This window comes from Polistes fuscatus, unplaced genomic scaffold, assembly GCF_010416935.1.
Source record: "Polistes fuscatus isolate 324 unplaced genomic scaffold, CU_Pfus_HIC Scaffold36, whole genome shotgun sequence".
Lineage (NCBI taxonomy): Eukaryota > Metazoa > Arthropoda > Insecta > Hymenoptera > Vespidae > Polistes > Polistes fuscatus.
Window position 1 is genome coordinate 177,279 of NW_025113114.1, and position 14,465 is coordinate 191,743.

Consider the following 14,465-nt stretch of genomic DNA (forward strand, 5'->3'; position numbering starts at 1 on the left):
GGCATTAGTCGATCCTCAACGAGATTGCCGGCTTTTGAATTCCTAATTCGTGGAGCATTGTATGATTCTTTGCTCCACACTGCTTACAGCACAGCGCTGATCGACACGAGTTCGCACTGAAACGTCCAAAACAGTTGTAGCACAACCTTAAGTTCGACGCTATGCTGCTATTGTGTGAGCTGCTATTTAAAACCTCAAGCACTCATTTTAGGGAATCAAAGCGCGCATTCAGTTTAGCAATCAACGTCTGAACCGCGCTTCGAATCCAAACTACCGGACATTCAACTCAAAAGTTTCTCTGGTAAATACGCTAACTGGCCTGGATTTAAGGAGTGTTCGAGTCACTCATCTTCAAGAATGAGAGGATCTCAGATATCGAGCCGCTTTATTACCTCCGCAGCTGCATGCAGGGATCTCCGGCGCAACTCATTGTGAATTTTCTCTTCAGAATCAAGAAAAGTATAAATATTATAATAGGTTACTACAATAAAAATAATATCTATAAATTATTATAAGATACCTTTAAACTACATACGTTATATACAAAAGAAAAATTGCAAATTTAATAAAATACGAACACAGTTAAAAATTTAAAAGACAAAATTAGAAAAGAGAAATGACTGTAATATTTACTGAACGTTAATCAAACTTCAAAATTTAATAATACAAGAATTTTAATATTTTTGACTCTAACTAATTAAAAACCTATGCATCTTTTGGACGATTTTGATGGACACAAATTTGGTGTCCCAAGGAGATGGAATGGTCCATCATCTCCAATTACAATTACAAATTAATGACTAGCAAGAAATTAATATAATAAAATATAAAGTATGAGTAAAGAGCTATTTTCGAAAAGTTCAAACTTGCTGTTTGAACCCTTGAAAATAACTTAATAGTCTATGTAGTTGCCCTCTTCAGCCACAATTAAGTGGGGGCCTCTTCGGCATTAGCCTCTTCTGCATTTATCCTCTTCTGCATTTAGCCTCTTCTTTCTTCATTCCCTGAAAACTGCATTGGACATTTTCTACGCGCGAGCAAGATAGGATCTTTAATACTACGTTTGCAAATTAACCCGTATTTTTCTAAGATTTTAATTCTCAATTATTAAACAATTGAATTACATTCTCTGATCATTAGTACAGCTCGTGAACCATCAATGATCTTAGAGTTCATTGACTTATACACGAGCACAACTAATTGAATGTCCAAGCAGATAATTATACTCGATGACCTAATAACACGTCGCATTTTTAATATGCAGTAAGAGAATCGAATTGAAATAAAAATAGTACTATAAATGCAATGCATTTACTTGCAATATCTCTATTCTATTTATTCTTTATACCGAATTATATCAAATATAAAAAACTACAACGCGATAGTGCGAAGTGTTAGTTATAATACTTAAAACTAAGTATCAAATTCATCAAAGTATTTGCGAATTTGTTCGAGTCTATCTCCTTAGAGATAGAATCGAAATAGAGATGAATCTTTCAAATCGTTGCAAATTCCTTTGAATCATGATACATAATGAAGATAACAGAAGAGTCACAAAATAAATTTACAAAGCAGGTATAAGAAAATGAAATGATATAATTTTGTAACAATTCTGTATAAACCAGGAGGCAAAATTTCCACTCCGGAGTGAAAACCAACCTCGTGCCTTTCCTAGATCCTACCTACTTAAAATAAAGTTTTCACATTCGCTCAGCAAAGTATGCTACCTGCCTGCCAATTACCCATATTTAAAAAGAGCAAATACACATACATACCCACCCACTCACTCTACGATTCTCTCACATACCACCAGGGTGCAAAAGCCTAATTTAGAGAGCATGCCCCGGGGCACCTTGACACCCTAGTTCAAACGCGTGTTTTCTAAACTTATGGGAGTACGTACCAATGCTGTAATCGACTGCCAAGGCTAATGATTATTGCAAATATGACTAAAGCAAAAATAATGGTAAATACTATTAAATATCAGTATACTAGTATATTACAAGTATTGTTAAATTTCCACAAACAAATGTGGGAACTCTAATATTAAAAACGATTTTATAACGAAAAAAAAATTAGAAAAATTTAATATAAATAGAAAATACAACCATGTTTAGTTTTCATATCACACCTAGATTTAAGTGTGCTATACTAAGTAGTATTCTAAATGGTAAGTAATGCATTAATTAAAAATTATCACGAAACGATGTACAGTACACTACCTAATACGCACATACAGGTGTAAAGTACATCGTGCAATCACTAGCACAAAGACAACCGCCAATAGGGGAAAAACTTAAAACTAAACCTATTCTAACTGTTTCTCACCTATACGAGTAGCACCTGGGCACAGGCATAGATGAGAACGCAGAAAGTATGGGGAGAGAAACGGGAGATTAGTACATTAGAAGCTGAAAATCCTGATCTATAAAATATGAATAAAGACACATATATACATAAAACATAAATACATTTTAATAAAAATTTATCTGAGCGTCTAAGGACTCTACAATTTATTTGATAAATATTAACTTTTAATATATTTTAATATATTTAAAAACCTCGGACGACTCTTTCATCAAGTTGGCTGTTCTAATAAAAGAACTGGGCTTTGAGCCACCACTTAACTGCTAGAATCTATCCGTCGCGAATGAGTTTGTCTTCTTGCTCATTTACTTATAATATCGAAGTATCGATATATTAAAATTAATCCCAATTAGATAAACTAAGTACGAAGCAATGCATGTAAGACATTTATTAGATGCTTTTCTGAACGAAAACGAGTAAATAAATTCTCGATTTCACCACTACTAACCACGAACAAAACACGTAATAAAAAGGAAGTGCATTAATTGATTGCACTGTAAATTGAATTATTTTAATTGGTGAGACGAGAAAACCTATCCTGAACTAATATAAAATATACAATACAATATACAATTTTCATGAGTAATTCATAAACATAAAGAGAGTGCATTAGTGCATTATAATAATTGTTAATTAATCGATGCTATTGACTATGCAATTTTTATGCAATACTTTAAATTAAACTACACTATAAAGATGTAATTATTACAATACATAAATTACAGTTATATAATTGTAAATATTGAATGTATACTAACTAATAAGTAACATGTAAGAATTGAATTCCTTTTCCTCACATTTATTAACGTATATAGAAATAAAAAAAGAAAGTACATTTTTCTAAACAATTAAACAACCAATTAATAAACAATATACTAATGGAAAATGTGAATTATTGAAGTTTACCGTTATGATAGAAGAAAGCTAATGTGTTTGCTCGTTTAATTATCATAAAAAAATTGCCTGGATTCATTTTAAAATCTTTTAAATTCTTCTTTCATGTATGTACTTGATACACAAAACAATAAGAAAGCCTAATAGATGCTGGGCTTTTCCAAATCTTCAAATACTTGCAAACTTGAAAATCATAAGATTGTATTAGTAAAGTATTAAGCCAACTGAAAGAGTCTATATATGTATATGTATGTAGGATTCAATACAAAGATGAATAGAATGTTTCCATGTAAATACAATAATAGCTGTTTGCTTCTTAACGGCTATACGATGACTAACTTACATAGCAACGTACTCACTCATACTATCTCATTTCCCTCACACCATCACAATAAAGGGCGATATTTCTTATGTCTTTTCACTTATTCGAATATTTAGTAACGATCGTTCTCGAACATTCATACTGAACAACAACTTTTTTCTTACTCTAAAGGCGTATATATTTAGCAACGATCGTTCCCCAATATTCCTATCTTAACGTTTCTTCTTAAATTTTTTCTATCCCTTCCTAACTGACAAACAACTTTGTTTTTCCTTGAAATACGGATATGTTTAGCAATGATCGTTCTCGAATATTCATATCTTAATTCATAGCCCCTTTGTCTAATTTCCCTTCCCACACTCGGCCATATCTGCATCTCCTTCGGCCCCCGAAGGGAACTCTTCGAACGGTTTCATGTAATCCGCCGCCGTTGTGGTGATCTTTGGTCCTTCATCCCCACCAACACGAATCACTTCATATCGGTTATTTCTCTTACATCTAGATATCTTATACGGACCTAAGAATTTCTTTTGTATCTTTAACCCCGCACCAAACTGCGTGCGCTTTATCGCTACTAAATCGCCTTCGTTGTAAACACTCGCTTTCTTACATTTACGGTTATAATTACGCCTATTCTCTTCTTGAATTTTTAACAGACTTTCCTTGTTGCTTCTCTCATCTTAAGCGCTCGTCAGAATATTGCAATATCGCCTCTTTCTCTATTAATTCTAAAATAGCTAAATCTTCGCGCTGCTTCATTTTTACACCAAACATCACCTCGAAAGGTGACGCATCTACACTACGCTGATAAGTGCTATTAATCGCTCTTTGGACCTTATCTACGTGCTTATACCACTTGTCAGGCGCGTCCATCGACATCTTAGTCAGTACCGAGATAATAATTCGATTAATTCTTTCAACCTGACCGTTTCCTCTCGGTATACCGGTGGTAGTTAGAACGTGCTCGACCCTTTCCGTTATACAATACTCTTTAAACTCTGTTGCCGTGAATGCGGTTCCCTTATCTGTAATAATACGTGTCGGATTACCGAATGTTCTCTGCTGTATCCCAAGTTTTTCTAACGTTTCCCGTGCGGTTGTCGTCTTAGTTGGGTATAGCCACACAAACTTAGAAAACCCATCTACCACTACCAAGATATTTATAAGCTTTACTCGTCGCTGTCATCGGCCCTAGATAGTCGACATGATAGTCTCGAGCGGTCTATCCCCCTTCGGTATCGGCTGTAACTGACCTTCCTTTTTCCCCTGCTTACGCTCCGCTAATATACACGGTACACAACAGCTGATGATCTTTTCGATTTTTTCTTTCAGACCCGGTATATAAAATTCTTCTTTTATTTTTTCGGCTACCTTTCGTACAGAGAAATGACCATTTTCGTGAATCTTTCTTATGATATTAGACTGCATGCTCGTAGGCAACACTATCACGTTCTTATCGTTTACACGCTTCATCAAAATATTATTTTCTAAAATATAATCTTCGTATGGCTCTTTTTCTACTACAAGACGTATGACACGTAATCTTTCCTCTTCTTCCTGTTTCTTTCTTATATTTTGTAATAACGTATCTTCGATACACATTACCGGATAACGACTAAGTGCATCTACATGCTTCATTCTTTCTCCTGGACGGTGTTCAACTTCAAAGTCAAATTCTTCCAATGACAACGCCCACCTTGCTACCTTCGGTGCTAACTCCCTTTTCTTAAGCGTCTTTTGGAATGCCTGGCAATCCGTAACTAACTTAAATCTTATTCCTAACAAATAGACTCTAAACTTCTGAACTGCTTTAATTATCGCTAGGACTTCTAATTATACGAATGGTACTTCCTCTCTGCTTCAGACGTTTTATAACTCATGTAATGAACCGGATGGTAATTATTTTCGTTTTCGTATTTTTGCAATAATACGGCGCCAAACCCGTCTATACTTGCATCAGTATGCAATTCCGTCATTGCTCCGGGGTCATAAATACGGAGCACCGGCTCTTGAGACAAAAAATACTTTAATCGCGAATACGACTCTCTTTCAACGGTATCAAAGACAAATGCCTTACCTGTCTTTAACAAATCTGATAATGGTCTTGCTATCTTAGCGTAATCCTTAATAAATTTACGAAAATATCCTGTCAGACCTAAGAAACTTTGAATATGTTTTCTATTCTTCGGTTCCGGAAACCGTTGTACCGCTTTTATTTTCGTGGGTGATAGCCGAATACTCCCATTCCACACCACATGTCCTAAGAACTCAATTTCCTCCCGCAGGAACTTGCATTTCTTCCAATTTATAATTAACCCGTTCTGAGCTGCTACCGTTAACGTTATTTCCAACTTTTACACGCATCTTCGTAATCGATACCTGGGATAATAAGATCGTCCATGTATGTTAACACTATTTTCTTCCTTACCAAATCGCCAAAAACCTCATCAATAAATCTTAAAAAACTGGCGGGACTGCTACATAACCCAAAAGGTGTTCAAGAAACTCAAATTGCCCGTCTGGAGTAACAAACGAAGTGAATTTACGGCTATCTTCCTCAATCTTGACATGAAAAAACCCGTTCTTAAGATCAATTGTCGAAAATACCACTCCCTGTGTCAACGCATCGAGACAGTCTTCGATCAATGGCATTGGAAATCGATCTCTTACCACCTTTGCATTTAATTTACGGTAATCAATACAAACTCTGTAAGTTCCGTCCTTCTTAGGTACCACTACTACCGGACTACTATATTCACTTGTACTGGGTTGAATTATTCCCTCGTCCAACCATTCGTCTAATTGTTGCGTAACTATTTTTTTCTCTTTCGGAGCTAATCTCCTCGGCTTAGAACAAACTGGAATATTATCCGTCAACTTTATTTTTGTCTCTGTTCGCGTGTCTGGTTTAGTATTTGGCTTATAATTTTGTATTAATTCTTTTATGCGCACCTTGTACGGTTCTTTTACGTCTATTTCATCCGTATCTACATATTTTATTTCCATTATCGCCTTTATATCTTCTACTTCTTTATTTGCATTCATATCGTCTGTATCCGTCCGTCGCTCCCCACCAAATAACCATAGTCGCTCGATTTTACCGATCCCTCGCTTATCTCCTCGCTGAGTCTTTTGTCTGGTCGTCTTATTTCTACTCGCCCTTTATTTATACGAACGTCTAACTCTTTCAGCAACTCTCTTCCTAAAAGAACTTCGTATCTCATATCTGACTGACTTACTACAAATACATCCGTTTTATATCTACCGTCTTCGATATCGATATTCACCTCACATCTCCCTATTGGCTTCGTTATCGCATTACCAAACCCTGCCAATCGTCGAGTGGTTTCATATAATCTTGGTCTTCCTAATTTATTATATAGCTCTGAATTTATAATACTTACTTCGCTGCCCGTATCTAATAACGCATATGCTAACAAACCATTAATCCTGATCGCAACTCTATCCGTAGTAGATTGCACACAATTGATACTTGCTTTATTTTCCAACGGCTGCTGTGATTTATTACAATGACTCGCTATGTGACCGAAATTATTACATTTAAAACATTTGAGACCTTTTTCTTTGTCTGGACAGAAACGATAACTATGTGCTTCCGAACCGCACCCGTAACAATGGCCTTTTTTTATCGCCGGAGATCTACCGATACGTGCCGACGCTACGTTTCCTTGATTATTTTTTCTAAATCGCGTTCCTTGTACGTTACTTTCTTTAAGTTTATCAAGTATTTGAATATTATTTTTAAATTCTGTGAGCGTTCGGGATCCGTACAATACTGCCTTATCGCGACGTTCGCCTAACAAACCATCCGCATTACTGTATAAGGGCGTCTTCTTTGATGTTACCTTGATTCGCGATTTCTTGCATACTATAAATGTACAAACGATTACTTTCGCCTGGTTGTTGTCTACGCTTGGACAACTGCTTATGAATCGTTGCTGAATTTACCTTTACCTGAAATTCCCTAATCAAACTACGCTTTAAGCTGTCCCATGATTTAATTTCTCTTTCGAACGATATAAATTGTCTTGCCGCTCCTTTAACATACGTTTCCCGTAGATAAACTTCTGCAAATCGTTCCATCCCAACAATACGCTGGTATCTTCAAAATCGTGGATCCAATGATCTATCAGTAGCTTATCTTCTCCGTTGAAATATGATAGGCTTTCTTCCACATCCTTTATGGAAAACGAAGCGAGTTGTTGCGTAGCAACGCTAACTGCTCCTCCTTCCCCGCGTTGTCCACCTCTCTGTGATTCTTCTTCTCGTTTGCCTTCGTCTCCTTCTTCTTCTTCTTCTTCACTTTCTTCGTCTTCGCTTTCTTCATCTTTCATCGCATCTTTTAAGCGATTTCTTAACGCCTACTTATTTCCGACTGTGGATAACCTTAACTTCTTCGCCGCTTCTTTTAACTCCCTTAATTTCATGGAGTCAATCTGCTCATAGGTGTAAGTGACGGCTTCTTCCTCGACTGCTTTACCTTGACGCTTTCGTTCTTCAACTCGTCTTCTTAGTGACGTGTTTTCAACGGTCTTTTCGTTCCATTCCTCACGTCTAACTTCCTGCTCATCCGTACTTGTTTCGAGTGTTACCTTCAATTGAGCCATCGTTCAAACAGCTACTTTTCTGAATCTTAATGTTTCTTTATCGTCCTCCTATATCCCCGTTACACCAACACTACCGATTACTTCACAACTTTACTTTAGTAAACACGTGGTCAACTTTCCTCGCGCAACACTCTTAATCAACTTAGAATCGGATTCACACTGCTGGTAATTGTAACGCAACTTTCGACTTGATACAACTTTATGCAACTTCACACGACTTTTACGACTTTATACGACTTTATACGACTTTTTATTGCACACATGAAATCTATTCTCTTTTAATCCCGGCTGAGCCCCCAAAATGTAGGATTCCTTTCTCTTCTCATCAGTCTTTCTACGAATATCTGAATATTGAAGATCAGGAATACTGGTGTTAATAATAAATTGTTCTTAAAGATGAATAGACCGTTTCAATGTAAATGCAATTTAATCTGATACAATTCAATACAGTAATAGATGTTCGCTGCTTAAAGGCTAAACGATGACTAACTTAGATCTTTGTGCTTTTGTCCACTGTTTACTTGCATAGCAACGTACCGCTGCACGTCGCTACATCCCAACGGCCCTACCAACCATATCGTATTTTTTTCATAGTCCCTTTGTCTAATTTCCCTTCCCACATATATATTATTTTCGTTATAAAAATGTAATTTTCAAAATGTCATATAATCAAGAATCAATAAAAGAAATATTTGATCTACTTTTAGGATGAAAAAATTAGTCTCCTGTTGATTTCGAAGAGGACAGATGTACGTCGAAGTTATATTCCTTGTTTTTAGACTACAATATGCAATTCCCTCGAGAATTATCAATCATTTAAAGTATATCACATATTTTAATGTACTTTACTAATATTTTGAATTGTTTCTATTAAAATACATTTGTTTTAACGCTCCTGTCCGATGATGAGTTTCAGTTGAATATTTTCATCTAATAAAATATTAGATCAAAATTATTTAATATTTCAAGTATATTAATGAATAATGTAATTTTTAAGTAAATGTGTACTATGTGTTAATCTTTCTTTACTAAGTAATTAATTGATTTTAATACCAGAAAATAATTAAATAAAATTTGGTAATTACTGGCAGTGTGTAATGATACTAAAATATTATTTAGAATGCAGAAATGAGTTTGAAGAGGGAAAATTTGGCAGTTTCAATAAAACGAAAAATCGACAAATTACGAAGAATAAATTTAGGCGATTTCGTAAAGTCAGTTTCTATGGGTTTTGTAGGAGAATCTACTGCAAGGGGAAGATAGAAAATGGTATGGAGGGGCACAGATTATGCGCGTTGAATCCACACGCAGCTGAAGTGAAACTAATGTTTTTGAAATGAAAACTTCTTAAAGATCGTTGTGATTTGAAATCGATGAAACGCGCAGTCGATAAAAAGCAGGTGTTGAAACGAAAATGACGTACCAATATTAAAAAGAACCAAACATATACTTCTATAGAATTAAGCCTGCGAGAGAATGAGATAGAATACAGTTTACTGTGTTTCCTGTTATCGCGGTCCCTGTTTTGTGCGGTGTTTCGTAACCTCCCTATTCTTTCTATTCGTTCCTCCCTTTTCTACTAAGCGATGTACATATGTGTGCTCGTTATATCTATAATATATCGAATATCTATATTGCCTTGCTTTATACTTGTTTTGCTTGTCCGATCGTCTACGTGTGTATGTTGTACGTGAATATTTTTTTATATCACTAATCTTATTGAATTGTTAGATTTTATTCAAAGTATATAAATGATTTATCCATATAGATATATTTATTTATAGGTATCGAACAAGTAAACGGTTTAATATAGTTTTCTTTCCTCCTGCAAGTTTATCAAATATATAGCTACACATTGAATGTTATTGAAAATGCGTGAACCTGGTAAGAATAATCATGGAAAGAAGAAAAGAATAATAAAGGAAAAAAGATTAGAATTCTGAGAATGAGTATAAAGAAAGGTGACACTAGCAACGTACCTGCGGTAAGAACAATAAATCGCTCCAAAAAATAGCAACAGAACAGCTGTTATAACAGGACGAAGTTCTAATAAAAAATAGGAGAAAGAGAGGAAGTATAAGGAAAGAAAAGTTCCTGTAAAATGTCAAAAAATACGCATTGTAAGGATAAATAAGAATCAAACATTGGTACATTAGATTATTTTAATTTTAGAAGTTTTTTACAAATTACTGTGGGACAATGAATTTCGGTCATTTTTACAGATATCAGGAATAGATTGACGAGTCTTAAAAAAGCAATAAAAATCTATACAAATGGAGATATAAGATATATGCATAAATATACATATCTATGTTACGATAAAAAAAAACACACAGAAATGAATTCATTTTCTTTCAAAAAATATGTCCTAAAAAATTTTATCTTTGTTCAGATTATTTATTGAACTTTGTGACAGGAAAATCCGTAAAAAGACGCACCTTGATGTCACACGGCTCGATATTATGAAATATAACTGGTAGAGTACTAACTATGTATCTGCATTGTCTTAGGTAGTGCTTGTTCGTATCCCCTAGATAACGACGAATTCGACAACCGACGACTAGGAGAGGCTAACGAAGTCGAAACTAGAAAATGAGAGCAAGCGATTCGTAAATTTGGAAAGAATTGCGGTGGCAACGTCGAACATTCTTGCCAAAGATTGAAAACTCTTTGTTAGGAAGGAAAAGATTGACACTCTTCCGCCAGCCGTCTGATAGCTCGGTTTAGTTGAAACTCTATACGAACTTATTTCAACTGTTAACTTGTACATTTCTTTAATGGTAAGAAGCGATATCGTCAGTGTTTTTGTTATTAGATTCTCTAGCAGTCTACTTTATATATTTGATTTGGTTATAATATTCTTTATTTGACCTCTTGTCTTTTCTTTTGTATTATATTTTATTGTATAGCTTTATTTGCGTTTATTCTTCTTATTATTATTAATAATTATGTTGATACGACCGATGCCTTAATCGGTACTCCAGTGGATAGTAGTGAATCGAAAAATGCCCTTACGAGTGATATCGAGATTCCTTATTAATGGGAAGGAGGATAGGAAAATAAAGAACACAATAACAACTTTATTTGAGCCCAATCAGTACTAAAAAGTACGCTTTATTGGCTCGTCAGGGAAAAGCCTTTCGGCATAAAAACCCTGGTTGAAAACGATGAAGAAGAATCCACAAATCCGGATAATTCTGGCCACGTGCAGGACCTTTGTCCCTTGTCGCTGGCCGAACTTAGATGATATGGTATTACGCAATACAAAGAATTCTCCTTGAAGTAGTTCTCGTAAGTCTCAGCTAGATGAATCTCGAGCGATGAATCCAGAGTGACAACCGGCGCAAAAACGCGCTGGCTTTTATACCAAAAGGCGATGCAATGCTGCACCAATCACCGAAAAGTCCGAGCATAACGCGGCTGTCGATACATATGATTGGCGTGATAAATGTAGTGGGAGAACGCGAGCTAGAATAAAGAAAGAGCCCTTGCAGGCATCTTAGCGCTACCGTGGTTACCACTAAAAACAACGATATTGCTTTGTCGCACGCGTCTAACGTTTGGCAGGGCCGTACGCGCCTAGGTGCTTCGCCCTACTCACTCGTTGCGTGGGAACGCAACATACTCCCCCCCTTGAACGGGCACCGTTCAAAATTTAAAAACCAAAATGCGCACACTTAAATACAAATTATAAACTATATATACATACTGTTAACCGCATATTACAATACATATTCAGTAATTAACGCGACTGAATTATAAAAAGAAAAAATTTTTTTTTTTTATAAATCGCTTGGTAAAGGAGAAAGACGTTTAATACCGCGCTTTACAAGACCGTTGGCAGTTTTTACGCTCGCCACGCGTGCTATACCGTCGGCTCCTTTATGTACTTCCGCGATACGTCCTAATGACCATTTGAGTGGAGGGGAATTATCTTCTCGCAAGATGACTAGTGTACCCGGACTTATTTTGTCTGCTGTGCCTCTGTGCCATTTTTTACGGACCGTCTGCTCGTTCAAATATTCCTTATTCCATCGGTTCCAAAAATGCTGTCTCATCTGCTGTACGTGCTGCCATTGGGACAGGCGCCCGGATGGTATATCCCTGTATTCGTCCTCTGGCAAACTCGTAAACGAATTTCCAATTAGAAAATGCCCAGGTGTAAGAGCGCGCAAATCATTCGGGTCATTAGACAGAGGCGTGATAGGACGCGAGTTAAGAATCGCCTCTATCTCGAGGACGTATGTTAATAATGCCTCGTAAGATAGCAATGTCTCGCCTATAATTCGAACTAGATGATATTTAAATGATTTTACGGCCGCCTCCCATAGACCTCCAAATGGGGGGAACGGGGTGGGATGAAATGCCACTTGATTCCTTCATTTACCAAACTTCGCGAGACGCGCGCTTCTAGTTCGTTCGCCGCACCTACGAAATTAGTCGCGTTGTCGGAATATATGTCCGAACATTTTCCACGGCGTGCCATAAATCTACGCAAAGCTGCTAAAAATGCTTCAGTCGTTAGATCATTCACGAGTTCTAAATGAACGGCCTTGGTGCTAAAACAGACGAATACCGCCACATATATTTTCGCGCGACCACGGTTCGGTGTTGCCTTTCCTTGATGAATAACGGACCGCAGAAATCTACGCCGGTGTGGATAAACGGACGATTCGGTAGAAGACGACTGGCAGGTAGATCACTCATAGGATATTGCGGCGTAGCGGGTTTTAAACGTCGACAAGTAATGCATTTATATATTACGCGCTTAACGCTACTTCGCCCATTTATTGGCCAAAACGATTCGCGAAGTGCGTTCAAAGTGGCTTGCGTACCACCGTGCCCTATTTGATGGTGCTTTTCGCGTATTATCGCGTTTGTAATTGTATGGTCTTTCGGCAATAATGCGGGATGCCTTTGCTCGTATGGCAAGTTGCTCCTTGCCAATCTACCTCCAACTCTTAATATTCCTAAATTGTCTACAAACGGGCTAAGTACGGAGAATGATGCGCAAACCTCTTTACCGGACTTGATTAATTTGATGATCTCGGGAAATGCTTCTTCCTGTATCAATCTAATCGCGATTATTTCCGCGCCTTTCAATTCGTCCACGGTTAACTCACCCATTATTCTTTTCTCTTTTAAATTGCGCGAGTTACGTGCGAATCTAACGCAATACGCGATAATGCGCTTTAATTTGACGAACGAGGAGTACCGTCTAAATAGTTCGAACGGAGTAGCTACCCTTGCGTGAGTTACAATCCTTTTCTTTTCCGGGATTTCGATTGGTTCTAATCTACTATGCGGCCAATTTGATTCCGGCTGGATAAGCCATACAGGACCGGACTTCCAGAGCTTACTTTCACGGAGTTCGGCAGGTGTAACGCCGCGAGAAATTAAATCCGCGGGGTTATGTTCGGACGATACATGACGCCACAGCTCGCGAGCTGTGCTCTCTTGAATTTCAGCTACGCGATGTGCTACGTAGGTTTTTAACGTGTGAGGCGGAGTGTTGAGCCAATGCAAAACTACCGTAGAGTCCGTCCAAAATATTGTACGGCAGAAATCATTTCTACGCAAAGCATTTTTAGTGGCCTTAAAGAGACGCGAAAGTATTAAGGCGCCGCAAAGTTCTAGTCGCGGAAGCGATTGCGTTTTAAGCGGCGCTACCTTGGATTTGGCGCAGACTAATCGTAAAGTGGGATTTTTTCCTAACGTTTTAACATAAATGCACGCGCCGTAAGCCCTTTCGCTCGCGTCACAAAAACCATGCATTTCCATTTCTTCTCCATCACCTGCTACGTTGCGCGCGAACCTTATCTCCTCGAGCGTGTGGAGATTTTGGCGGAACTCCTGCCATATTTTATATATATCGGCGGGGACATCTTCGTCCCATGTTGATTTTAATTGCCATAGCCGTTGCATCATCAATTTCGCGTTGATTACTACCGGTCCTAATAAACCTAGCGGGTCGAATAACTGAGAAATTTCGGATAATATAACACGCTTAGTAACCTTCGATGGATCAGCTGCTCGCTTTACCGTATAGCCTATGTTGTCTTCGGCCGCGTTCCAATTAACACCTAATGTTTTTATCGTTCCTGACGAATCTAAATTTATGATGTTATTATCTGCGGTATCTAAGTCCTTTAGAATCTCGGCGCAATTTGACGCCCATTGCCGCAAATGCATGCCTGCCCCTGCGGTTATACTTATTAACTCGTCGCGGACTTGCTTCGCTTCCCTAACCGTAC

At 37.3% G+C, this 14,465-nt stretch overlaps 1 protein-coding gene across 1 annotated transcript; it reads right to left on the reverse strand.

Moving 5' to 3' along the window:
• Positions 1–11,993: 11,993 nt before the first annotated feature.
• LOC122520462 lies at positions 11,994–14,403 on the reverse strand. Its single transcript, XM_043640523.1, has 3 exons — positions 12,827–14,403; positions 12,604–12,770; positions 11,994–12,490 (listed from the first exon to the last, which is right to left on the reverse strand). The coding sequence occupies exons 1-3, from the start codon at positions 14,401–14,403 to the stop codon at positions 11,994–11,996; spliced, it is 2,241 nt and encodes a 746-aa protein (XP_043496458.1).
• Positions 14,404–14,465: the final 62 nt, after the last annotated feature.

Bases quoted from the DNA above. Each gene is read 5' to 3' on its own strand.
- LOC122520462 (XM_043640523.1), bottom strand. From the start codon at position 14,403: ATGCATTTGCGGCAATGGGCGTCAAATTGCGCCGAGATTCTAAAGGAC. The intron at 12,771-12,826 runs GCAACACCGAAC...CGTCTGTTTTAG, and splicing joins CCGTTATTCATCAAGGAAAG to CACCAAGGCCGTTCATTTAG. The intron at 12,491-12,603 runs GTTTGGTAAATG...TTCGAATTATAG, and splicing joins AGAAGCGCGCGTCTCGCGAA to GCGAGACATTGCTATCTTAC.